The 24,584-nt window shown below is 47.7% G+C and overlaps 1 protein-coding gene across 1 annotated transcript in view; it reads right to left on the bottom strand.

Annotated features, from left to right (window-relative positions):
• Window positions 1–5,675: 5,675 nt before the first annotated feature.
• The window catches only part of ccdc88ab (coiled-coil domain containing 88Ab), a gene marked incomplete at both ends in the record, with an annotated part of 67,115 nt that continues 48,206 nt past the window's right edge, over window positions 5,676–24,584 (bottom strand). The window contains 21 exons of the mRNA XM_080016769.1: window positions 5,676–6,611; window positions 7,596–7,876; window positions 8,094–8,183; window positions 9,591–9,644; window positions 9,829–10,056; window positions 11,731–11,808; window positions 14,310–14,512; window positions 15,336–15,428; window positions 16,905–17,050; window positions 17,701–17,887; window positions 18,291–18,434; window positions 18,828–19,105; window positions 19,438–19,599; window positions 19,763–19,939; window positions 20,399–20,537; window positions 20,860–20,987; window positions 21,366–21,644; window positions 22,521–22,703; window positions 23,243–23,536; window positions 23,751–23,881; window positions 24,192–24,375. Of these exons, the coding sequence (XP_079872895.1) occupies window positions 5,676–6,611; window positions 7,596–7,876; window positions 8,094–8,183; window positions 9,591–9,644; window positions 9,829–10,056; window positions 11,731–11,808; window positions 14,310–14,512; window positions 15,336–15,428; window positions 16,905–17,050; window positions 17,701–17,887; window positions 18,291–18,434; window positions 18,828–19,105; window positions 19,438–19,599; window positions 19,763–19,939; window positions 20,399–20,537; window positions 20,860–20,987; window positions 21,366–21,644; window positions 22,521–22,703; window positions 23,243–23,536; window positions 23,751–23,881; window positions 24,192–24,375 (4,395 nt within the window). The remainder of the gene's footprint in view (window positions 6,612–7,595; window positions 7,877–8,093; window positions 8,184–9,590; window positions 9,645–9,828; window positions 10,057–11,730; window positions 11,809–14,309; window positions 14,513–15,335; window positions 15,429–16,904; window positions 17,051–17,700; window positions 17,888–18,290; window positions 18,435–18,827; window positions 19,106–19,437; window positions 19,600–19,762; window positions 19,940–20,398; window positions 20,538–20,859; window positions 20,988–21,365; window positions 21,645–22,520; window positions 22,704–23,242; window positions 23,537–23,750; window positions 23,882–24,191; window positions 24,376–24,584) is intronic.

The following is a 24,584-nucleotide window of genomic DNA, read 5'->3' as shown; positions in this document are numbered from 1 at the left end:
GGAAGATTCGCCGGTGGTAGGTGACTATTAAACGTCGTCTATCGAAGAAGCGGATCAACGTCTACTTCGGACACGTTCTTCCGCCTTTATGGTTTGTGACCAAATATAAGCTTGAATATGTTTAATATATTTTAAATGTAAATAGGTGAGCGTCCTGTTTTTTGTTTTGGGTTTTTTTTTTCGGGGATCAGAAGTCCGGTGTTGCCTCACGTCCATCTTTTGATTTGAAAAATGTCAATGCAGTGCAAAGAAAACAAAAAGCAGTTGTGCCATCCTGCCTGAACAGCTTGGCCTCCTGGCTGTTGTCAACTCACTGACCGGAGGAGGGAGAGAGCCGCGATCTACCTAAAAACACATCATGAAGGGGCCACTTCGAAACCAGAAGCGTTAAGCAGCAACACTATATAATATGCAGTTTTACAAATAGAAGAAATATGCATGTCTACTCTGGTAATATTTTTCACTGTGTGTTTACTTAAGAAATGGAAATCTATATGTTACTTGCATCCTCAAAGTTATTAAAATGGATCTGTCTCCGATATTGAACTCAAGTGATGTATCACATTAAAAAAAAAAGAGCATATAAAATAAACAAAAGCCTTAGTAGTACAGTATGTACCCCTGTATAAGTACATTTATTGCATTGTAACCACATACTACGGGGCTACGTTTGTCTATACTGAGTTTCATTGGATGCTGGATTTTTTTGCATGATCATAAAATTAATAAATTCATGAATTTAAAAAACGATAAAGTGTTTGTTTGATTGTTAGACTGCCATAGCTTTGTTTTTACTGAAGGAGCATTTAATAAAAACAACATTTCATTGTTTGTCGCATGATTCCTCATTCAGATCACTTTACCTCCATTAACGTTGACTGGAGATGCCTCCCAAAATATTCTACACTCAGCTGTTCATAAGTGTGATGTATGAATTCACATCATTGTGCCTTGATATTGTAAAGCAAAAAAAAAAAGCAAAAAATATGAACCATTTTGTGTTTCGGGGAGCCCAACAAGACACTGTACTGTCCAGCACTGTACATCCCAGCCTTTAAAGGTAGGGGTCTCAAACCCAAACTACCTGGGGGGCCCGGGTGCTCCTCGTAGTTTGTTTGACACTGAGCACTGGTGGATTTCGTCGTAATAAAAAAAGAATCAAATGAACTGAATAATAAATGACATGAAAACCAACACATCAATCAATCAATTAAATTACAAATTAAATAATAAAATGAAATCAAAACAGATAATTTAAATATAAACTTTTTTTTTTTTAATATTCTATTTTGTTTTATCTATTCTGTTTGATAATCTGAAAACGTAATAGAGTTAAAATGCACAATTTATGAAACATTGTGTAATAACGCAACCGGATTGACTACCTGCACTTACAACAGTGACCACGGGAGGGCGCAGGAGACCAGATTTTCAGGTCTAAAACGAGCTCCAACTGGGAGTTTTTTTTTTTTTTGTCTGTTTTTTTAACATAAATCGAAATATATACAAAAGAAACATTTCCTTTATTTTACCTGAATATCACAGCCTATACACAAACTAACTTGAAAGTGATTAACGTTTGTAAAAAGTGTAAGATCTCTCTGCGGTATTGTATCCATGGCTGTTTGTGTTTTATGTTCGGCTTCTGATAATGAAACAAATACGAGAAAAATCAACAGCTTGATGCAATTCTTTAGATGTTGAGGAAAACAACTTCCAACTTTCAGCGCTGCCCCCCCCCCCCAAAAAAAAACATTATCTTCACTGTGGAATATCATATGGAGATTGTTCCTCAGCTTAAAATAAATATTCGGGTTTTCTTTTATCGGCGCATATTTCCCGATATTTTGGCAAATCCAAAAGTGTAAAAAATAAATCAAAATAAATAAATAAAAATTAAAAAGCCCACACAGCTGATTCTCGATGAGTTTTAATCGCAACATGTGGACGCATGTGAAAGTGGAACAGGAGGAAACACACTGGGTTAGCATCCACCGTCGTGACGTTCATCCTCGGTGCACGTCCCTCCGGGGCGTTCCACGACGCCCAGACTCGTGTCAGCCGTCCCCGTGTCAATGTTCAGCCCCACGGTCGGCTCCCTCACTCTACAGCTACCAATTCAAAATAAAACTTGTCGTGACAAAGACGTGGTCGTGGTGTGTGGGTTGTGCTTCTATGATACAACACTTGTCCCTCCGAGGCTGCATCACCGAATGTGGAAAATCACCACGACCGGTGGAGTCCCTTCTCCTCGCAGCAAATTCCACACAACTGGCAGTACTGTAGCTTGACACCCATCTAGTCGGCACGGCTTCCTGTCTTGAGTCATTTGGCATCCTCGAGAGGCCACCCCCCCCCCCCCCCAAAAAAAAGAGAGCGGGGAAAAGCCAACGCTGTCGTCCATTCCGACGGGACGGGGAAAGAGGAGTGGTGGGGCGCCAGGGCTGACGGGCGGCTCCATGCAGGGTGTTGGTTCCCGGGGGTCGCTCTCGAAAACCGGAGGTGTTGCTCCTTTTCTTTTTTTTTTTACATGCTTTTAAAATGTTTTCAACACAGTATGTGCGAGCGCGGCAGCTCTGAGTCCAGCCCCCCCGTCGTTGACGCTTTCATGCTGCTCAAAACGAAATTAAAACATGTTATTTTTGCCATCTTCAGAGTGAAATGGCGGAGGATTATGAAGGGTCCCGGTGCGGTGTCCAAGTCCGAAACGGGGTCCTCAGAAAAAACGCAGTCCTCAAGAGTCTACGCTCATGTCTCTGTGTGAACATTGGCACCATCGTTCTACTGCGCGTCCAGCAGTCACAACACACACACACACACACACACACACACACACACACACACACACACACACACACACACACACACACACACACACACACACACACACACACACACACACACACACACACACACACAAGCACGTCACTGCGATATCCTTTGGAGTGTTTTTTTGTTTGCCCCCCTCCCTTTGTTTCCTTGATTCAAGGAAGAAAAACAAAAGAGAAGAAAGTGGTGGTGCTCCTCCACCGGGGGCGTCTGGAGCACGATCAAATACCAGAAAAAGGAACCAAGAGATTTGTTTTTTTGTTTTTTTCCCTCGTTACAATCTTTTCTTACTGCAGACGGCTCTGCTGGGCGTCAGACACACACAGCTCCAAGGTCACTTATCTCTGTGCATCCCAGGCAGGCGGAAGAAAGAAAGGGGATGGATGAAGAAGAGAAGAAGAAAGGTCAGAGTTCAACAAAGCACTCGAGAAAGAAGAGAACCAGAGGTCACGGGGCAAAGACGGTGAGGTAAAGGTTAAAGGTCAGTTAGTGAAGGGCTGGATCTACATGCAAGATGGAGGGTGGGGGGGGGGGAAGCCATGCAGCGCCGACGCAGTGGCGCGGGGCCACAAACCGCTCCGGAGGCGATGGTCCGTCGCCGTGGCGACGGAGCGCGTCTCGCGCCGAGGCGACCCGATGATGTCACGGCCGAGGGGGAAGGGGTTCGGGCGCGAAAGCAAGCGCGGAGCGGACTCCGTCACAGCGATGGCGATGGAAGCCCCTGTGCTGCCCGACTGCGTGCGCTCGGCACCACAGGGCCGTTTTTCGGGTGGGGTGGGTGGATGTCTGGGGGCTGACGGGGGGGGCGGGGGCGGCAGGCTGGAGGGGAGGAGCTTAGAGAAGCGGGAAGGGAAGGATCGGGTTACGCCGCGTTTTAACGTTCCCGTGGAGACGAGGACCCCGCCACCGTCAGTCACCTTATCCCCTCACCCGAACACACCAACCCCCCACCCCCTCTGCCGCTGTTTCTCCGCCCTCACTCACCACGGGTGGAGGGGAGGGTGGTGGCGGTGGTGGTGGGGGGCGGGGGCGGGGCTTAGGAGCTCTGCTGCGGCTCCCCACTCCTGCTTTTAGACTTTCTGCCCTCCACATCTGTAGGACATAGGCAATGCGCACAAAGTTACACCTGGAGCCGCCACGACGCGGCGGCGCTGGGGAGAAAGGTTACGCGGCCGCCATCACTGCACGCACACGCGCGCGCACACACACACACGCACACACACACGCACACGCACACGCACACGCACACGCACACATACACAGACATGACATGGAGTGAGATAAATACAACACAGCGATAAAAAAAAATAAAAAAAAACCCCAAAAAACAGAGAATTATGAAAAACAAAAGCGGTAATAAATAGTACGCTTAGTGAAAACACGTTGCTGCTGCTCCCCGGCGCCGGTGCATAAAGCAGTGCTTCGTGTCAGGATATAACTTATTAAAGAACAGTCTGTACAGCATCAGGGTTTGTGACTTAGGGGGCGAGTAAATTACAGAGAACGGTCCCCAGATTCCCCCAAGAATCACCAGGTCCCCAAGAATCACCAGATTCCCCCAAAAATCACCAGATCCCCCAAATCCACGCTACCCTCACAAAATTATCTCTTAACACATTTCCAACGTACTGTGTTTCCTCACCACTTACTGAACTACCTTCACTACTCCACACACTCCTCTGATCTGTGTCAACATCCTCCCCCGGCAACCGTAGCGTTGACCATCCCATCATTTTGGGAATGAAGCCCCCCTCCCCATGATACATAAACTGAGTAAGAACGACTCAACGGGAAAACGACCTTGGTTTTAGTCAAAGGTGTATATATATATGTATATATATATATAAAAAAAAAAATAAACAGAGTAACAATGCACAGAAAAATGAACAAAGAAAATACGGAAAAAAAAAAAAAAAAAAAAAGTGGGAAATAAAAACAAAAAAATAAAAATAAAAACAGATGACCCCCTTTCATTACAGCGATCAAAATGAGGAGTTTGGCTCGGAGGAAACCCGGATAAAGCCATGCAGTTTGGGTTGCATACAGCAAAGTGGAATAAGGACCAAAGAAACATAACCCCAAAAACACCCAAAAAAACCCAACCAAATAAAAGTTGAAGCGAAGCAGTGAATACACAGACAAACTGATTGAGCAGCGGTGTGTTTTTGTACAAGTTTTACCTTCTATGTGATTATTTTAACCGATCTACCTCATGTACAAATGTGCTCCCTGAAATACGTCGAGTTGCTCTAAGGGAAAAAAATAAATTACTAAAAATCCAAACGTCCTGGCACCTTCAAACTAAGTGGATTGTTCCACTTGAGAAACAGATCTATTCTAGTAGTTCGGTCACAGGCCTGAGCCACCGTGGGATCTGGCCCACAAGCCTGCTTTCTCACTCTATTTAGCCATTTATGACAATAAAAAAAGGAAATATTCAAGAAAATGTAAGTTACTTTTAAAAGAAGGCAGCTGAGGCTGCCGCGGTGCGTGCGGTGCTTTCCACCGCTCATTTAAAGTTAAAGCTATAAACAGACACAACGGCAAACTTGGACACTACGTGTGAATGTAATCAAATAGGTGGTAGAATATTCGGGGGAAAAGCTGGTTCCACCACACAAAACAGAGCAGAACAGGACAGAACCACAGCCGGTGGAGGGGGGAGGAAAAACAACGGTGACATACCAAAACGGCACCAATGGCAAAAACAAACGGAACAGAACAAGGTTGGATCGTGCGCTGGAAAGTATCACATGCAGAGGGGGAAGTCCAGTCGTTTTCTTTAATACAAATACCCCCCCCCCGCCCCCACGTCTTGGTCTCTGGGAACCGGGTTCCCTCGTCGCTCAGACGCAGCCGTACTCGTACCACAGCGACTGCTTCTCCTCCGGGCTGAGCGCCGGGGACGGGCACCGGTCAGAATCGATGGCGTGGTCGGGATCCACCCCCTCATCGCATTCACCCTGACCGCCTACCTGGGAAGCGGCCTGGCTACTGGATTGGCTACAGGGGGTCTGGGTTTGGGTGGGGTTGTGGTGATGACTGGGATGGGGGAGAGGGGATCCGCTGATGTTACTAACCAAGTTGGGGTTGAGGGACAGGAAGGGGAGGGTCCTGCCCGCCGACTCGCTAAAGATGGAGTCGATGAAGACGGACTCGACAGTGAAGGAGGGACCCAGGAAGGACTCCAGGGTGGAGAGGTCTGGGTCCTCCGCGCTACCGCAGGGCAGGCTGACTGACTTGGGCAGGGGGGCGGGGGCGGCGGGGCGTCCCCGCGAGGGGCCGGGCTGGGGGTGGGGGGATGTGCCGTCGGACGGGCGGTACTCACTGGGCGGAGGCCGGGGCCCCGTCCCGGCCTTGGCGCCGACGCCGGCCGGGGAGGCGTCGACGGAGACGGGCTGCCGGCTGTCCTTGGACAACATGTCGTGGACGCTCGTGCGCCGCGTGGAGCCCTCGGCGGTGGAGATGACGCTGCTGGCCCGCGGCAGGGTGGAGGAGGGGGAGTCCAGGCGCTCGGAAACGGACACGGCTTTGCCCTGCGAGGAGAGGCTGGCGCGCACCGTCACCGAGCCCTTCACGCGGGTGCTCTCGGCCTTGCGCAGGGTGGGGCGCCCCGGCTGGCCGCCCGACTTCGGGGGCCGGTCCGAGCTGACGAGCGACGCCTTCCCGCTGGCGGAGCGCAGGATGCCCCGCCCCTTCGCGGGGATGCGCTCCCGCTGCGCGTGCTCAGAGGAGGTGGAGAGCCGGGGGGAGTCCACCGTGAGGTTTTCCTGGCTGCCAGACTGAGAACAAAAGCGAAAAGATAAAGAATTATCATAAAGGACGGAACGTGGCGGGAGAAGATATTTTCAGCTTAAGGTTGTAATCGTGCGATTTTTTTACTGATCCCCGATTCCCCCCGGACAGGGTTTTGTTGAAGCTGTGACAGATATCAGAAAACCCGTAATTACTTGAATCACCGTTGAGACACAAGAGCCGTCTGGTGTGAACACTTGTGGAACCAAAGTGGGTGGAAAGCAAAGTTGTGTGCAGCATCGGATGAGATGCTCTGAAGATGAGGTTTGCAGATGTTGAAATCCCTTTTGGTCACCGATAGTTAGCAGCAGAGCTGCTGTCTTTAAAGCTGCACAGCAGGACTGCCCCACATTAAAATAAATTAAATTAAAACAGCTACTGCTCGACAACAGACTCCTCTTTCCCCCTCTGAGCAGTCGACCAGTCATGATTCAATACATTATTTTCCCAAAATAGACTCAACCCTGTATGCCATCTTATGTACGGCGCTTGCATAGTTTGGGGAATTAATTAGGCTATTAGACAGAAAGGGCACAAGAGGGAGTCTACCAACCGACCTGTATGATCGGGGTCAGCAACACCGCGTAGGCGTACGAGAAATCCCTCAGGTCGCAATTTGCGGCTGGCAATCTGAAACCTCTCATTAGGTCTCATTTCCATACAAATGGCTCCCGCCGGTCAAAACACAGCATTTCGCTGCATTCACTTACAGCAAAACATTTGTTTTTGGAAAGCTGCAGCGGAACAATTGATTGAACACTTGATTAAACCTCTTTCTTAGATTTGTGGTGCAATTTCCTCGGCAGAAGGTCTCCAATACAGTCCAGTGTATCGAAACACCTCCAAAGGGCTGCCAAGGCCAATACAAATGATAAAAAAAAACCTCACGGCCAACTCTTTACCTTCGGGTTCCCTGACATCTTGGAACCTCGTGTATAAATACCCTTGAAACACCGGCGGTGGGAATTCACCTCGGCGGGGTCGATGCCCTCATCCAGGAACTGCTGGAGGGAGACCACCTCATTGCCCGGGGAGCCCGTTTTCCTGATGGGGGCCGGCGCCGGGCTCCCCGCGGCGCCGGGCGGGTCCAGGGGCCGGCGCAGCTGCAGCGGGCTCTGGTGCGAGGAGCGCGAGGACGGGAGCTGCTGCACGGGGCTGCTGCCGCTGCTGGACCACACCTCCTGGTCCAGGCTCAGGCTGAACTCGCCGCTGCTCTCGCTGTGGGGCCGGCTCAGGCTGCCGTTCAGCGTGCCTGACAAGAACGGAGAGAAAAAAATAATAATAACAATGAGTGCCCGAATGGAAACGGAGGCGGACATGATATGAAGTTCACACAAGATGAATTTAAGGCGAATCCACAAAGTCACCGCCAGAGATTAAGACTCCACTTTAATAATCCCCGAAGGAGGAGGAGGAGGAGAGGTAGAGGAGGGGAGGAAGGGGAGGGTTAGAGGGAGGGGAGAGCGTACCTTTGCCCTCCAGAGGGGATGTGAGGTGGGAGTTATTGTTACTATTACTACTGGGTCTCCTGTTGCTATGGAGACTGGTGGGTCGAGTGGCTGGGCAGGGGACAAAAGTGAAACACATGCAAACGCGCGCACACGCACACGCACACACACACACACACACACACACACACACACGATTAAGATACAGATACAAAGACCCATAGATGTATTTATATACATGCACATAGAAGTAGGTGAGACAGGCGGTCCACGGTGGCGTTAACTAACAGTTTTACAGAACATTCCCCGCTGTGGCAGCAGATGGTGCGTGCCGGGCAAAGGGGCAGCAGGGGAGGGCGCGGTGCCAGCGCCACAGCACCAATATGTCCAGTCAAACACAAAGAAAGTCGGCGACGCGGCGGGGAAGGGAGGCCGTCGATGACAAAGCGCCGGTCCCTCCCCGGCGAGAGGTGACGAGGAGGAGATTCAAGAGAGAGGAGGGCGGTTGGTCACTTGGAAAGTAGGAAGGACGGCAGAGAGAATAAAGCTGCGTGGGGGAGGTTGTTTGAGAGGAGGGGAGGGGAGATTAACAAAAAAAAAAAAAAAAAAAAAGAAGAAGAGGAGATTAAGAGAACGTCAATGTGGTGAAGAGGCTCGGCCATGAGGGAAATTCCAGCCGTTGTCTGTACTCTTTACCTACAGCATCAAACAAGCTGACAACTAGATCTCTATCTGCGGCGAGTCCAGAAATAAGGCCCTTATTTTTATACCAGGGAATGAATTAGCGAAGGAGAGAGACTTCAACGCACACAGTCCCCACAAAATATGTGAACTGTCAAGGACTGGTCTACACATATACCGGCTTTAGCACATCCGACAACAGGTAATAAAAGTTCTCCCAAATGCCAATTAATTTCTGATTATTACAGATTTTATGTCTGTTGTCTATGTTACAGCATTTATTGTCCAAATAAATAAATAAATAAATAAACCTATCGGTAAAGGTCAAGTCCACTACATGTAAAAGTCAGCGTAAAGTGTCATTAGTTCCAAAGCCTGTTGTTTGCGCACGGTGACTGGTCGTACTGTCTGTTCAACATTTGGGTCACCAGAGGGGTGCAGCACTGCTGAATAGCTGCCTTGTCGCAGACTGCAACTGCCTTTCACTAAATCCTGAAACCTGGACGAAGTTCAATCGGTTTCACCAGAGGCTGATCTATTGACTCCCACCCTACACCTACTGCCCTCTCTGTCCTACGGTAAAAAAATACATAAAAATTCAAAAAGTTTATTCCAACTCTTACATCAGGCTTCGGAAGGCATTCCAAGGGATTAGCATTGGAACTATGGGGGACATAGCAACCCATTCCTTTCTACTTCCTGTGGAGCAAGGTTTTCACATCCCCTTGCAAGATGTCTGCGTCCACTCGTTCCTGTCATGTGAATTGACACTCGACCGACCACTGGCGAACACGTGTGAAGTGGAAGTGTGGGCTGTCATGTTGAAGTGCCTCTCACCTTGACCTCTGGGGTCATCTCTAGACCCTGCCACGTCCTCACTGGAAGCATTGTCTGTAAGATGGACAAGAGCATTTTGGAAATTCAACTAAAACGTCCTAGGCACAAAGCATTACAATGGATTAATTGAAAAAACACACATTAATACATGAATACGGAATGTGTCTAAATGGCCCGATGCAGACATTATAGCATAAAAGGGTAAGCGCTAGTTAAAACACCGCCCTCGTTTCCTCACCTTTAACCCGGAGTCGTTGCTTGGCCCTGCCATGGTTGGCTGTGGGCAACGTCAGGGTTGCACAGTCTATGGCATTGGTGGAGAAGGCTAGCTCCTTCATGCGCCGCCCGCTGCGCCCGTTGGCGGTAGCCATGCCGGCCTCGCCAGATTCCGCTCCTTCAAGGTTCTCGCTGCTTCCCGCCCACTGGCCCCCAGCCACCGCCATGCTCTGGAGCAAGTCGTTCATGGCTGGGCGATCGGAGGAAAGGAGGTGATCGGAGGAGTAAGGAAGAGAAAGCACGGTTACATAATGTATTGGTTCACCTGTGTGGCCTAGATTTATGGCGCCAACTAGACTTCCATACATCTGATATATAATAATTGATTCTTTGCGCCATTTTGCATCCTCCTGAGTCACTAGCCATTTGAATTCAATTGACTAATAGACCAATTACTGGGAATTTATTTGACATTTTGTTATTCACACAGGTTGTATCATTTCCAAAGTAACAGTAAGGCCTTCAATGAATAATAGCAAAGTGTGTAAAAATTGGAATGTACAGCAAACTTACATCCTGCATCTAACCCAGCCCATATCAACTAGTAGTTTTGTTAGACACGTAAGACAAACATAAATGTCAGCAGAGCAGCACGGCAGCATGCAGAGCCATGAAAAGCAGCGGGCGTACAAAATTAAATAAACACCATAACTCAGAGTGACAAATCCATGTCAGCACAAGATCTGAAATGCAGCAACTGCGAAAGAAAAACAAGCGTGACAGAGAGAGAAAAGGGAGAAGGGAAGCGAGTAGAACGAGAGAGGAAGCAAACGGGCTCCATTTCAAGTCCTTCGTGGCGGGTGAGAGCGGTGTCGACCGGTGATCGCCGCGGCAGTGATTGATGGGGCGGGCCTGCGCGGCTGCAAACAAGAGATGGGAGCAAGGGCGGCGCAGGGGAGGCGGGCCTAGAAACACTCCCTCTCTCTGTCACTCAAACGAACTTTTTTAATCCGCTCAAACACACGGCCTTTCATACAGCACAGAGGAACCACCGAGGCACGGAGCACATGGCGAAGCTGCCCGATTAAAAAGCCATTAGGACCAGACTAACTAGCACCGGACTAACTAGCACCAGACTAACTAGGACTAAGGTTAGGATGGACTAGTCCAGACTACAGCCAGCTAGATCTAAACATCCAACTCCACGTCATCGCTGACGTAGGACAAACTGGACCATCGTTATTTTGAAGTTAGGCTTAGCTCAATGTTCAGTTCAAAAAACATCTGATCTAATATGTCTGCTGTTAGTCCAAAACATACAAGGGCAGCTACGTTCCATTCGAATTATTTGTTTAGCCACGCGATGAAAGTGATGGGGACTAAGCGGGTGGGGGCGGGAACCAACAGCCAAAAAAGGCTGGTACTGTAGTAGATCATCTGCGGGAAGATGTGGAGGCGGCAGGGAAGTGATGGCGGCTGGGAGCAAAAACACTCGGAGAAGTCACTGGTGTCAGAGAGTCACAGAAGTAGAAGTACCGTGAGGAGAGATCATGTTGGATTTCTAAACCGACGTCCGTTTTCCAAAGAATAGCATGTGTAAGTGAAAAAAAAAAACAAAAAAAGAAAAAAAAAAAAAAACCCACGAAACAATCAAGCTCAATTCGATCCCACAGTGTTTCCAGCTATGAAATCTTCTGAGATTGCGCAATAGTGTCATATATTAAAATTAGCAGGATGAGAAATTAGCTTTGAAATAATTCCCAGTCTAGTGCATCCCTCCAATCCGTCTCCTGACACCAATGACCATTCCTTATTTTTTTTTTGTTTGTTTGTTTGTTTTTTTTCCCATTGCATGACGATGAGAGGAAAGGGGCGGACGAGGCGGCGAGGAAGGGCAAGCGAGGAGGGCCAACGGAGGTCTTACACATTGAGCGTCGGTAGATGGCCTTGACCTTGTCCTTGTCCTTGGACCTGTTCCTCATGAAAGGCAACCTTTTCAGAGCTGTTCAGAGCGCAGCCAGAGACAGATGGAGACGGACAGAAAGACAGACAGACGGGGAGGGGCGGGAGCGGCAACGGTCGAGTCCGAGGGAGGAAGGTGGACGAGGACAACAAAAGAGAAGAAAAGGGCAGAACAGAGGGACGGTGGTTAACATTATGGAGAGAGCGCCACGGGAGGGGGCAGCGACATACAGAGGGTACAACCCCTGGACACTCAAACTGGACAACAACACACAGAACACTATGTGGACACAACTATGGCCAACCAACACTTTGGGTGACTTCAAGCACTAAAAAGTGGTTCACATTTCGCATCTGGCTCCTCACCAACTGGACTGGGACTGTCCACCCAAAAATGCAATTGCACCAGTGCTTTTGTAAAGAAATAAAATAAAAATTAATAATAATAAAAAAAATAGGTTAGCAACGCAAGTGCAATGTAGAAGGATTTAGACTCATTATCTTGCATGAGACTTGCGAATCTAACCTTCAGCCAAAGTGCTGGTGTTGCTGAGGGACAGTACAAATAACCACCAGTTAATGAGAAATCAGATCAACTTCCTTTAAAACCTCCATGTTTCAAACGGCGAAACATTATGCAAACAGGTGGCGATAATACACTTTCACTCACACACTACAACCAACCAGGCATTTTATTTATCCTATATCCGATTCTGTACACATTCTATCACCCACATCGTTGAGGGTTTTTTTTGTTTTTTGTTTTTTTTTCACAGTTCTCCTACGACAGGAGCTTAAGCGTAAACAAACACGGAGAACGCCATCAAAACATCGGACACGGTTCTAAGACACAACAGGTGGAGAATATTAAAGGGTGCAATCAGGAAAGTCCCGGGTCGGCCCCCAGGGAAGGTAAGTAAGCAGCAGCGTGGACACGTTCCCATATCAGGTTTAATAGGTTAGGGTTAGGTTAGGATCCTGTTCCACTGATTTAGATGAAGCTCCGCTTGAGCGTCAACAGGAGTGTTTTAATCGATCTTTTACATTTTTTTTTTTGTTCAGCTTTCCCGAGAACAGGACAGAGGATCAAGTTTCATTTCCAGGGTTAAAATTTCCCCGGCTAATGAAAAGTAATCGGGAAATCTCGCGTGGGTCGACCCATTCTTTGTACCTTATACATGAGCTTCATAGCTTAATGGTGGGAAAATCACAGCGTATTGCACCTTTTAATAAGTGTGACGCTATCCTGGTGGCTCTTTGCTGTTTACAGTGAAGCTGCACATGTCAACGGCCTGACCCGACAGAGATCCTTCGCTTGCTCTCTCTCGCTCCCACTGGTGATGGCGTGAACCTGAGCTGAGCTTTAACTGGACTAGACACCTACTTCAAAAGTGGAGTATTTGGGCGTTGCGTAGCTCCCACACGCCACAGCCACTGCTACCGCGGCTGCAGTCTAAGAATAAAATGTTGTTTCTTGCGTTAATAAATTGAAGGCTTAAACACTGCGCTCGCCTGCTTTAATAACTTTTGTATGTTGCTATGGGTAACGTGGACCTAATTATCCACTAGCCTTGGTCTATCAAAGATGAATCAATAATAATATTGCTGATAATAATAACAAATCTAGGTGTACGCAACGGCTGTGTGTGCACACACCTTCCTTTAAGTCTCGATATAATAAACATTTGTAGGCTCCGTATTGTCCTTTTTAGAATTGTTTTACAGACATACACCGGGAGAGCCGCTTTGTGAGTCCGGTCTGAGGTGAGCGGTCAACCTCGGCGTTGCTGCGCAGCTAAACTGTAACCCCTGCACGGCCGACGCACACAGATGAATGGACTCACGAAAACATGCCCCGAGTGAGTCGGCGGTCAGGTCACACCCCGTGCCCACCCTCCCCAGCTGCGGCACCATACCATTGGTGGAACCCTGCCCTTGGGCTGGGCACTGCTGACCTCTCCTCCCTTCCGCCGAGAGAGAGAGAGAGAGAGAGAGAGTGAGAGAGAGAGAGAGAGAGAGCGAGAGAGAGAGAGAGAGAGAGAACGAGAGAGAATGAGAGCGAGAGCGACACGGAGAGAGATTGAGAAAGAGATGAGGAGGCAAAGGAGCAGTTAGGGGAGGAGAGATCAAGTCATCACTCTGCCAGTGCAAAACCGTTTGAAGCCAGCCGCGAGCCGTGGTGTATTGTATGTGAGAGAATGCAAGGGAGTGTGTGTGTGTGTGTGTGTGTGTGTGTGTGTGTGTGTGTGTGTGTGTGTGTGTGTGTGTGTGTGTGCATGCACATGTTGTGTTTTACCGCTATATCTCAACTTGAATAGGACGTGTTAAAGGGACCTCCCAACCTTTTTATCGACATGGCACAAAAATGGAAACTCAAAATTTAAACCTTGCATCAAGGCCCAAGGACCAACCAAGTGTGTATCGTGTGTGTGTGTGTGTGTGTGTGTGTGTGTGTGTGTGTGTGTGTGTGTGTGTGTGTGTGTGTGTGTGTGTGTGTGTGTGTCGTCGCTGGCGCGTCCAGAGCGCCCCTCGTGCACTCACTGCTGCCGCGCTTGTGCGTGAGCGTGTCGTCCAGGGAGTTGGAGCCGGAGCCGATGGACGAGCTGTCCTGGGAGTCCGGCGGCATGGCCAGGAAGCCGTCGCTGGACTCGGAGCGCGACGGCGTCAGGTTGAGCGAGCGCATGCGCTCCCGGCTCTTCGGCTTGATCAGCTTCCTCATCTTCAGCGTGATCCAGTTCCCGCGTCTGGGGAGAGGGGGAGGGAGGGGAGGGAAGGAGAGAGGGAGACGGAAATGGAGAGGAATTTCTATGTCCCTTTGTCCATCATTTGGAATGAACGTTAATTCATTTGCCAGTTTCCCCACACACCTGGCTCATGTGTAGCACATTATTTGGTTAAAAAAGGAGGAAGTTGGTAACACTAGACATCATCCAGAAAAGAGCATTGTTCAAGCATTTTTACAAATACATTAGTAAAGAAATAAATGGCCTTAGTTATGTGTTTGTGAAGCACTAAGTGGTGCATTAACTATCATTCATTAATACAACTATATTATTAAGTCTTCAGCAAAGGTCAATATCTTCCTCAGCAGAGACAGAGGAACAGAAAACAGCGGGTTTATGGGAGATTTAAAAATTTTTAAACATAGAAACAAACATTCCAGACCGACATTTCAACCCTCTGATTTGTTCACCGCCGTTACTGCCAGTGACGTTAAAAATGGAAATGTTGCCAACTTCAACCTCCGTTTAAAAGCTCCGCAGCCCATCAATGTTTGATGAATCCCGTTCTGCGTCAGCACTTTGTTTACTACAGTCTGAAAAGACTGGGGACTTTCTAAAATCACGTACCATGATGTTCGACATGAACACCGACTTGATTTCGAGAGGTTGATGGGTTCACGTTTAAGGATTGTCAAGGTGAGGCTCAAGTTGCTGCCATTGTCACAAACTCTTTATTGAATGACTGAATACACAGAAAAGACGGCAAGCCCACTGGGTCTTTAGTAATCTATTTTAAGTCAACTAGGTTCTATTTAACTAAACGTGACATGTTTTTTTTTTATACCTGCGAGGAGGCGAGGGGTCATAGAATTTGTACTGGTCCATGATCTTCTCCTCCAGCTTCTCCTTCTGCCTCCTCAGCTCGTTCAGCTTGTCTCTGAAAGACACAAAAGGCAAGGGTCAGTAAGACCACATTCAGTTGAAGAAAAATCGCACCAAGCTTCAACACATTGTACAACGGGGCAGTTGAGAGCATGTTTTTCAGCAACCGCGAGAGCAACACTATGTTCTACAAGGTTTTAGAGCATTATGATAACAATGATAATAATTAATATAGCTGCAGGCAGCTATGTACGGGGTCCAGTTTAGCCATGTTTGATACGTATTACAGTTTGCGGAGGTTCCGAAGTTCCCGAATCGGCGCTCCGCGATCGATTGCGGGAACGTTTGGAGCGGGCCGAGGGACTCTGTCCTACAACGGATTCTTTCTTTAATCGCTATCCTTTGGCGGGGACGGGAGCCGCGCCGGGCTCGGGTCGAGAGAAGTACGAGTTCCGAGTTCAAACTGGCATTTTAGGAAGACCCGCCGCGTCGGCTCCGGGGGCCTCATCCCCGCTCCGTGCCGGGGAGGGAGCGGAGGTAGCACCGGTAGCCCCTGCTGTACGATGTTCCTGTCACACGGTTGATTCTTTGCTATGTACAATTGGCTTTTCGTGTCACGTGACATATTTACAGAGGTTTACGAAGGTAATCGAACTTACGGAACTGAAGTGGCGACCGCTTTCCTCGGATTACATTTTCGATAGGTTACGTTTCCATGAAATATGAAAAACGTTGGTGTATTTCTACGACTGATTGGGTTCTATTTTTCCTGACGCGTTCCTGGTACATGAATGCATCACTCATTCACACAGTCGAGTGGACTCGACTCGTAATGTTTTTTCGTGTTTTTTCATGAATCCGGCAAAGTAATGGGGACCAAAGAGATAAAATATCAATCGAACAGATCCACAGACATCTACCAGGTAAGAAGGTACATAAACACACACACACACCAAGTTTGTTATCTGTAACCACTACAGAGCGATGGAGTCTACACCACGCACTGGACACGGCACCTTTATAGTAAGTAGTATGATGACGTCACAAGGCGTCTTACTCTCAAACTCATCTCGTTCCATTCGTTTTCGAACGTTGCCTTGTCAGTGACGCACGGCCGACCGGTCAGATTTTGTCGGTTTGTCACTCATTTTTGCTCCGAATCTGGATCGATTTTGGATAAAACTTGAACCACCACATGTTTGTGACGTCCTTCTACGGACGGTTCTAACGAGATGTCAACCGCGTTCGTAGCTTCTGCCGTTGTTCCGTCCCAGATTGTTTTATCCCCCCAAAAAATTGAGGAAAATAATCGAACAATAACAATAGGGGATAATAATAATAACCTTTTGTATAGATTTGTATACAACTTTCCAAACATAACATGCTGCCCATTTACACTACATTTGCACTACAGTTCCAAAAAGGTTTTGGTCAGTAACATAAACGAAACGTTGCTGATAATGAGGCTTATGATTGTGGTATTTCTTTGATCTTTCATACAAGCGGTTTCTTTTCGGAGCGGTGTACCTACATGTACTGTCTCTGCTCCACATGGTACAGGTCCTTGCTCTCCATGGTCTGCTCAAGCAGTGTGCGGTTCTGCAGCATCAGAGTCTGGATCTGGTCCAGCAGGTGCCGGTTCTCCTCTTCTAGGTTCCCCTTCAGTTGGCTCAACAACTGGCATGTACACCCACACACACACACACACACACACACACACACACACACACACACACACACACACACACACACACACACACACACACACACACACACACACACACACACACACACACACACACACACACACACACACACACACAAATAAATGATGGAGGTGCTGGCTCAAATCTTCTTCAAGATATCCCAAATACAACTAACTTGACGATCCTAAGCCACAAACAGCCAAAATAACAATAACTCATTTGTTGGGTCACTTGAGGTGGTTTGTGAATGTTCATCCATATTGACAGTTTACTGACCACAACTTGCTGCCGGTTTATCAAATTCACCACGGCTGTCTTTCACTTCTTGGGCTTGCCCGATAGTTGTATCGGAAAGGTGGACCCCACCACCAACAATTGAAACAGCGTATAGAGTAGCACATGCTTAACGCAAACATATTGAACGGCTGTTTTTTATAAAAGCGCCAGTTTAATAAAGTATAAAAACAGGGCTTTTCACCAAATTCATCTTAGGGATTACCACTTTAATATCATAAACATACAGTATTGCCCAAAACACAGGATACCGTTTGATTGAGTAAGGAAATGGAGAGGAAAGAGAAGAGAAGGAAGGAGGAAAATGGCCACAGGCGGTGCTCTCACCTCACACTGGTTGGTGAGCTTGGTGGAGGTGATGTCCAGCTGCTGGTACTGCTCCCTCAGTTTGGCGAACTCCGCCTCCAGCCGCGTCTGCTCCAGCTTGGCACTGTTGAGCTGGCTCTTGGCGTTCTTGTGGTCCAGGTGAAGGGACTCGTTGTCCCTCACCAGCTGACGATATGTGGTGTTGAGTCTGCGGAGAGAGAGAGACGGAGTGGATAAAGACGGATCCTTTTGAGGACACGGTTCGAGTTCCTTCAGAAGTGCTGCCCAGCTCTGTGTGGGAAGGCCAAATACAGTAAACAGATCTCTCCAAGGCTTCAATAACCACATTTCAATTTGGTATCATTACAGCATGTCAATCCCATCTGTGGGTCCCATGTACCCTATAGCTGTGATTCCAGAGTTTGCTCTTATTTTGTGCATTGTTGTCAAGAGAGGGATATTGTTATGATCCAAGTAAATACTATTTTGGGCACTGTTTAAGAGAAATTGATTAGTCAGTTAATCTACCACAATAAAGACAAAGAGAGAGAAATAAATTAATAAATAATAAATAAAATAAAATACTTTCCATTCTATAAGAGAGTACTAACCTGTCGTTCTCCTCTTTGAGCAGTTTGCACTGGTCAGCTGTTGTCTGGTGAGACTGGTTCTCTAGAACCAGCTTCTCCTGCTGCTCCTTCAGAGTCCTCTCCAACTCCTCCAGCTCCCCCTTCCGCTGCAGCAGTTGCTTGTACCTGTACGCGCGCGCGCACACGCACACACGCACACACACACACACACACACACACACACACACACAGTATTTCAACTGCCTTTAACGGGCGTTAAAGAGTGTTTATGTTCGCTATACCAAATAAATCCAAAGGTCAACAATTAAAAATTCAGGACCAGGAAAATGCCTAAACATGAAAAGGCTTAATTTAGCAGTAGAGTTGACTATCACCCTTTTTTCATAAATCAAAGCCTTCGTTTGGGATATCGATGAATGCGTTATGAACTTACATAAATGAGGGAGCAGAAAGCTGTCCAGAGTAAAATCCCACACACGCACGCACAAGCACACGCACACACACACACACACACACACACACACACACACACACACACACACACACACACACACACACCTGTCCTCCAGCTCCCGGTGCTGCTGTTCCAGGCTCTTGTGGTTGCTCTTCAGGCCGCCGTGCTTCCCGATGAGGGCCTCGTACTCCGACGCCTGCCTCTCATGCAGAGCGGCCAGCTTCTCGTGGTCGCGGAGGAGCTGCTCGTAGGTGGACCTCAACTCCTCCTTCTCCCTCTGCGCCCCATCTCGCTCGCCCTCCACGCTGCTCTGCTGGCTCTGCAGCTGGGCGTTCTGGGCCATGAGGGCGGCACTCTGGGAGCAAAGAGTGGAGTTCTCCACCTGCAAAAACGCATGCAGACAAACAAACCCAGTTGTTAACACAGAAACATAAACACAGACTGGCAGCAACATTGCTGTGTAAATCCTGTGGACTTAATGGAAGCATGCTTTGAATGGCAGCCAGTCACAGACTACTATTTTAAACCCATATTAGGGAACTTAAGCAGAAAATGAATGTGGGAATGCACTGGGGATTTGGAAAACTTGCCGCTGTAAATACAGATTGTGCTTTGTATTTCTACTTGTAGCCTGTTTGCCTGCATCTGAATTGAAATACTGCTCCGTACAATCTACAAGTCTTTCTCTGAGCCTCTTCCTGCGTACTAGTTTACCTGCAGCTTGGCATTCTGCATCTGCAGTGTGGTGTTGTTCTCCTGAAGGGAGGCAGTCTGTCTCTGAACAGCCACTATCTGAGCCTGCAGGTTACTGCTCTGCGTCTCCAGCTGCTTGAGCTGGCTCCTCAAGGCCGCCTTCTCAGCCTGCAGTGTGGCGTTCTGTGGATACACACACACACACACACACACACACACACACACACACACACACACACACACACACACACACACACACACACACACGGTAGTACTTCCAGAAAAGTGTTTACACAGTGAAAATGGCAAAGGCATCCCTATCACAGACGTAGCCGCTAAAACTTACATTGCGCTCCACCTCAATGAGTCGGTCTTTGACCTTCAGCAGTTCCCTGGTGGCCTCGTGGCTTTCTTTCTCCCATTTGTTGACGGCCTTCGGGTCCTCCGTTCCTCTAGGGGGCGAGCTCTGCACCATCCTCTCCTCTTCCTCCCTTTGACGCAGCGCCTCGTAGTTTTTCTTCACCTGTAGGCAGTTGCAGACCCAAATGACACACAAAAGAAGAAGTCAGAGGAAGAGCAAACGCTCTCCCGACTCCTGTCGCTCCATAAATAAATTAAAATATTGAAAGAGGGGGTGGATGAATAAACAGTGTGTTGACCTTGTGAAGCTGTCAGTGTTTTCAGTATTTGCAGACATTACATTACATTTAGCAGACACTTTTATCCAAAGCGACTTACAATTGTTCAAACACTGACGGATGCAGCCATCAGGAGCAATTAGGGGTTAAGTGTCATGCTCAAGGACACTACAGCATGCTAGCAGGAGGAGCCTGGGACCGAACCAGCAACCTTTGGATCACTAGACCACCAGCTCTACCGCCTGAGCTACCATCCCAGACGGTTTCAGACCGAGCTGGGAAAACGTGTGTGTGTGTGTGTGTGTGTGTGTGTGTCTGTGTGTGCGAGTGTGTGTGTTTCTGACCGTCTTGAGCTCCTGGCGAAGCTGCTGGTTGAGGTTGGAAGACTCCTGAAGTCTGGCCTCTAGGGCGGCGATCTTCTCCTCCTTGAGCTCCAGCGAAGACTTAAGCGCCGACTCAAACTTTGACTCCAGTAGCTTGAACCTGAGGGAGATAGAAACATCACCACAGGGTTTCTGTGTGTGTGTGTGTGTGTGTGTGTGTGTGTGTGTGTTGTGTGTGTGTGTATGTGTGTGTGTGTGTGTGTGTGTGTCCGTTACTTGAAACAACACCTGCGGAATTATTCATCACAGCAGAAGCTATTTAAACGATAATACCAAATCTAAAATGAGTCACAGGAATTGTTTGTGGTTCTGGATCCCAGGGTAAGGAAATTAGAATTGAGTCATTTGGCTTTCAGGCAGAAGCAGTTTTAGACCCTCCACAGACGACCAACTGTTTTCAAGTGTGTGTGTGTGGCGCAGACCTGTCTTCAGAGCTTGGCTCATCATGCAGGAGACCCTCCTTATTGAGTCCAATCTTCTCCAACTCGTGGGTCAGTTTCTCCAGATCGTTATTCATCTGCTGAGTTCGCAGCTTCTCGCTCACCAGCTCCTACACACACACACACACACACACACACACACACACACACACACACACACACACACACACACTTTACCCCTTGCAATCATTGCTTCATAATTATTTCATGATCTGAATGCAACAGTTAATGTAAAACAGCAATTATTACCACTTCCATAATGCAGAAGCACTCAGTGTCAGTGACTCAGCACAGTCACTTCCTATCAATAATTTCCTTCAATAATTAAGTCATGTCAAGATTAGTGCCAGATGCGCAGAAACCTTTAGACCTCGACTTTAAATTTATATTGTGCGATTACAAATCACCGCTTCATTAAACTTTAAGCTTCAGAATAAATTCCCGACCCCGATCGTTTTGGATCAAGCGATACCTATCACTCCTCTTACCTCTCGGAGCATCACCAGGGTCTTCTTATCGATGGAGCCCTGTTTGACCAGCTCCTTGTTCTCTCTCTCCAAGTCCTTGACCCGAGTGCAGGAGTCCCTGAAGAAGATCATCTCCTTGCCCATGGTGCGGTTCTCCTTCTCCAGCGAGGAGATTCGCTGGTTGCTGTCGTCCAACTTGAAGTCGCGGATCTCCGCCTGCTGCCTGAGCCTCTTATTCTCCTTCTCCAGGAGCTTCTTGTCCTTCTCCAGCAGGGAGCTCTCCTGTTCCAGCGTCTTGTTCTTGGGGACGGGGGCGAAAAAAAAGATCAGGTTAGAAGCAGGACGCCATTGGGTGGGATTAATTCGAAGTGTAAATACATTTTTTGGCTCAGAGTGGGCAGATTTACCCAAAGTTCAAAGTCAAATATTCGTTTTTGATAATCTGGGATAATCCAAATCTTCTGGGGAAAAAAAACCCACAAAAAAACATGCTGTAATTTTATTTTTGCACTAAGTAATAGAGAGAATGCATAAACATCAAAACACCACAATTCGCAAACAGTGCAGCAGTGTCCAAGTTTTAAAAGAAAGGCTTGAAAAAAAACTTTGATGCCTTCAAATTTGCATTCACAATCAACTTTGCATTCTAACCAATTGAATTGCTTTTTCCTGGCATTACATAATTGGGAACCATTCCCATAGAAGGAATGATGGGATTATGCCAAGACTCAAGAATGATGAGAGTTGTCTTCTGGATCATGGCCCAGATATTCCAGGGGGTGTCAGGTGATCTTTTGTGCAGATCTTTATTTAAATAACACACACAATGTGTCCCAGTTGGTGCCTGTTCCACAACTGAACGTAATTTCTTAGTTCTGTTCTTTCAAAACGGACCCGGACGCTGATTAATGCGATATTGCTTCATGTTCACGTTTTCGCCAGCAAGCCGTTATGTTTATTCTTTGAACGAAATCCCCACAGTGTTGGCACCTCACTGTGCGATAAAGTCTCCGTCTCCCTCCCCGAACCCGTATCCGTGGATAGAGTCTTCCACAGTTGTTTTTCACATAGTTCTTGCGATAGGCCCACTTAATTTTTTTCCCCATGTTTCCCAATGAAGGTGGGAAGTGACTGAGCGCGAGTGTGAACAAGTGAACAGATCAAGGGTTTCCCCACCTCCTGCTCAAGCTGCTCCAGGTGTTTACTGGAGATTTTGAGCTCCTCCAGACTGCGCTGGAGGGTCTGGTTCTCGGTCTCGACCTCCTGGAGTTCAGCCTCAAGCTGCTGGATCTTCTTGGTGCTGTTCTCCAAAGCCTTCTGCAAACGCTGGTTCTCCGTGTCCAGGCCCTGGTAGCTCACCTGGGGGCGGGGAAGGGCGACATCAAGATATTTGGGGAAAATAATAATAATAATAGTTTGGAAACTAGTTTCTGGAGATCCTTGCAATCAGTTTAAAATGGTCCACATGAAGTCCATTTTTAATGCCACTTAAAAAAAAACGTCAGATCATATTTGCAATGAAATAGGCTGAGCAAGCAGCCACAGAAGACAAAAATGTAGCAGTAAAGGTGAAAATAACGCTGTGGAGGTATCAGCCAGAGGTGTTATATTCTCATCATCAACACAAACTTCTGTGATACTGGCTTCTGGGAAGGAGGAACAACCATCGTCATCACCCTCCTTAGAAGGCACGACAAGAGCCTCCTTATACCTGGCGCCATTAATACCAATGGGAATGGGGTGGCTCAGAATCTTACAAAGGACACACACACACACACACACACACACACACACACACACACACACACACACACACACACACACACACACACACACAAATCCTCCTGTTCTCCAGTGCCAACAAAAGCAGTCATAGTAACCACATGACGCCTACTCACCTCTAATCTCTCTGTTTTCTTGGAGGAGGCCTTGAGCAGCTCCAGGCTGCGTTTCAGCTGGCTCCTCTCACTCTCCAGCTCCCGGTTTTCAGCCTCCAGCTGAGTTGCCTTGGCCCCGGCCGAGCGGAGGCTCTCGGCCAAGCGCCGCAGCTCCAGGTTCTCCTGCTCCAGCTGGCAGTTCTCCTTCTCCAGCGCCTCCAGCTGGAAGGCCATGTTCTTCAGAGCGTCCAGCTTCTTCTTCAGCCGGCGGCCGTCCGCCTCCAGCTCGGTGTTCTCCTTCTCCAGTGAAGACACCTTGGTTGCAAACAATCAATAGGTGAGGATGCAGAGTGAGGACTTCGCTATTGTTACCCAGACTCCAACTGGTTTGCAGTTAATCTTTCAGATAACCAAGTTAGATTTTTCACTGAATGAACACAAGCGAGCAAACAAACAAATTTTCCTGGTTTTCGGTTAAAATCTTCAGACATTGTTCTTGCTCTAGTAAGAAAAGAACACAGAGCCGCACCTTTTCGCAGGTGATGTTTAGAGTGGCGACTCTCTTTTGCAGGCTCTCGTTGTCCCTTTCCAGCTTCTGGACCTGAACCTCCAACTCTTCCAATCGCTCTCCTTTCTCCTTTAACACCTCCAGCTCCTTACCTGCACACACAAAAAATAAACCCATCGAAAAAACTCTTCTTCTTTATCGCTTTACTATAACCTTTCATTGGCTTTTTCTATATCTCCGTGCCTGCAAACGCAAACAACAACAAATACACTGAGTGTACTCTAAGTGTACACTTGATTAGTCTACTTTACAAACACTACCACAAGGACAGCAAAAATTACACTAACTGTAGCTCCCATTGTGATAATGAAAGAAAGAAAAAAAACAAAAAACCTTCTACTTTACGGTTAGTAAAAAGGTTGAAGGAAATGTGTCGATGAATAAAAACAGCCCGTCACTCACGTAGCTGCTTCCTCTCAAACTCCATTTTGTTGAGCTTGGCGCTGGTCTCGCAGATGGACTCGTGGAGCACTCGGTTCTCCTTCTCCACGTCCTTGACGCGGGCCTCGGCGCCCACCTGGCAGCGCTGCCGCAGGGACACCACCGTCTGACTGAGGTGCTTGTTCTCCTGCTCCAGTCCTTTCATCTGAAGGGAGGACGTCCCAAATACACGTTGATCCGATAATTCTCTAAATCTACCCGCATGACTACGACACATTCACTCACTTCACCAATTTTGTGAAGGCCACCAATGAATAAGACATGTGTTTTACTACAGTATTGAGTCATGAAACACAAAACACTATCCTGTCAACATATTGTAAAAAAGGATTCTCAACCTCAATCGATCAATTA

Source organism: Zeus faber (genome assembly GCF_960531495.2).
Source record: "Zeus faber genome assembly, chromosome: 16".
Taxonomy (NCBI): Eukaryota; Metazoa; Chordata; class Actinopteri; order Zeiformes; family Zeidae; genus Zeus; species Zeus faber.
The sequence above is the reverse complement of the archived record's forward strand: the minus strand, read 5'-3'. Positions and strand labels throughout refer to the sequence as shown.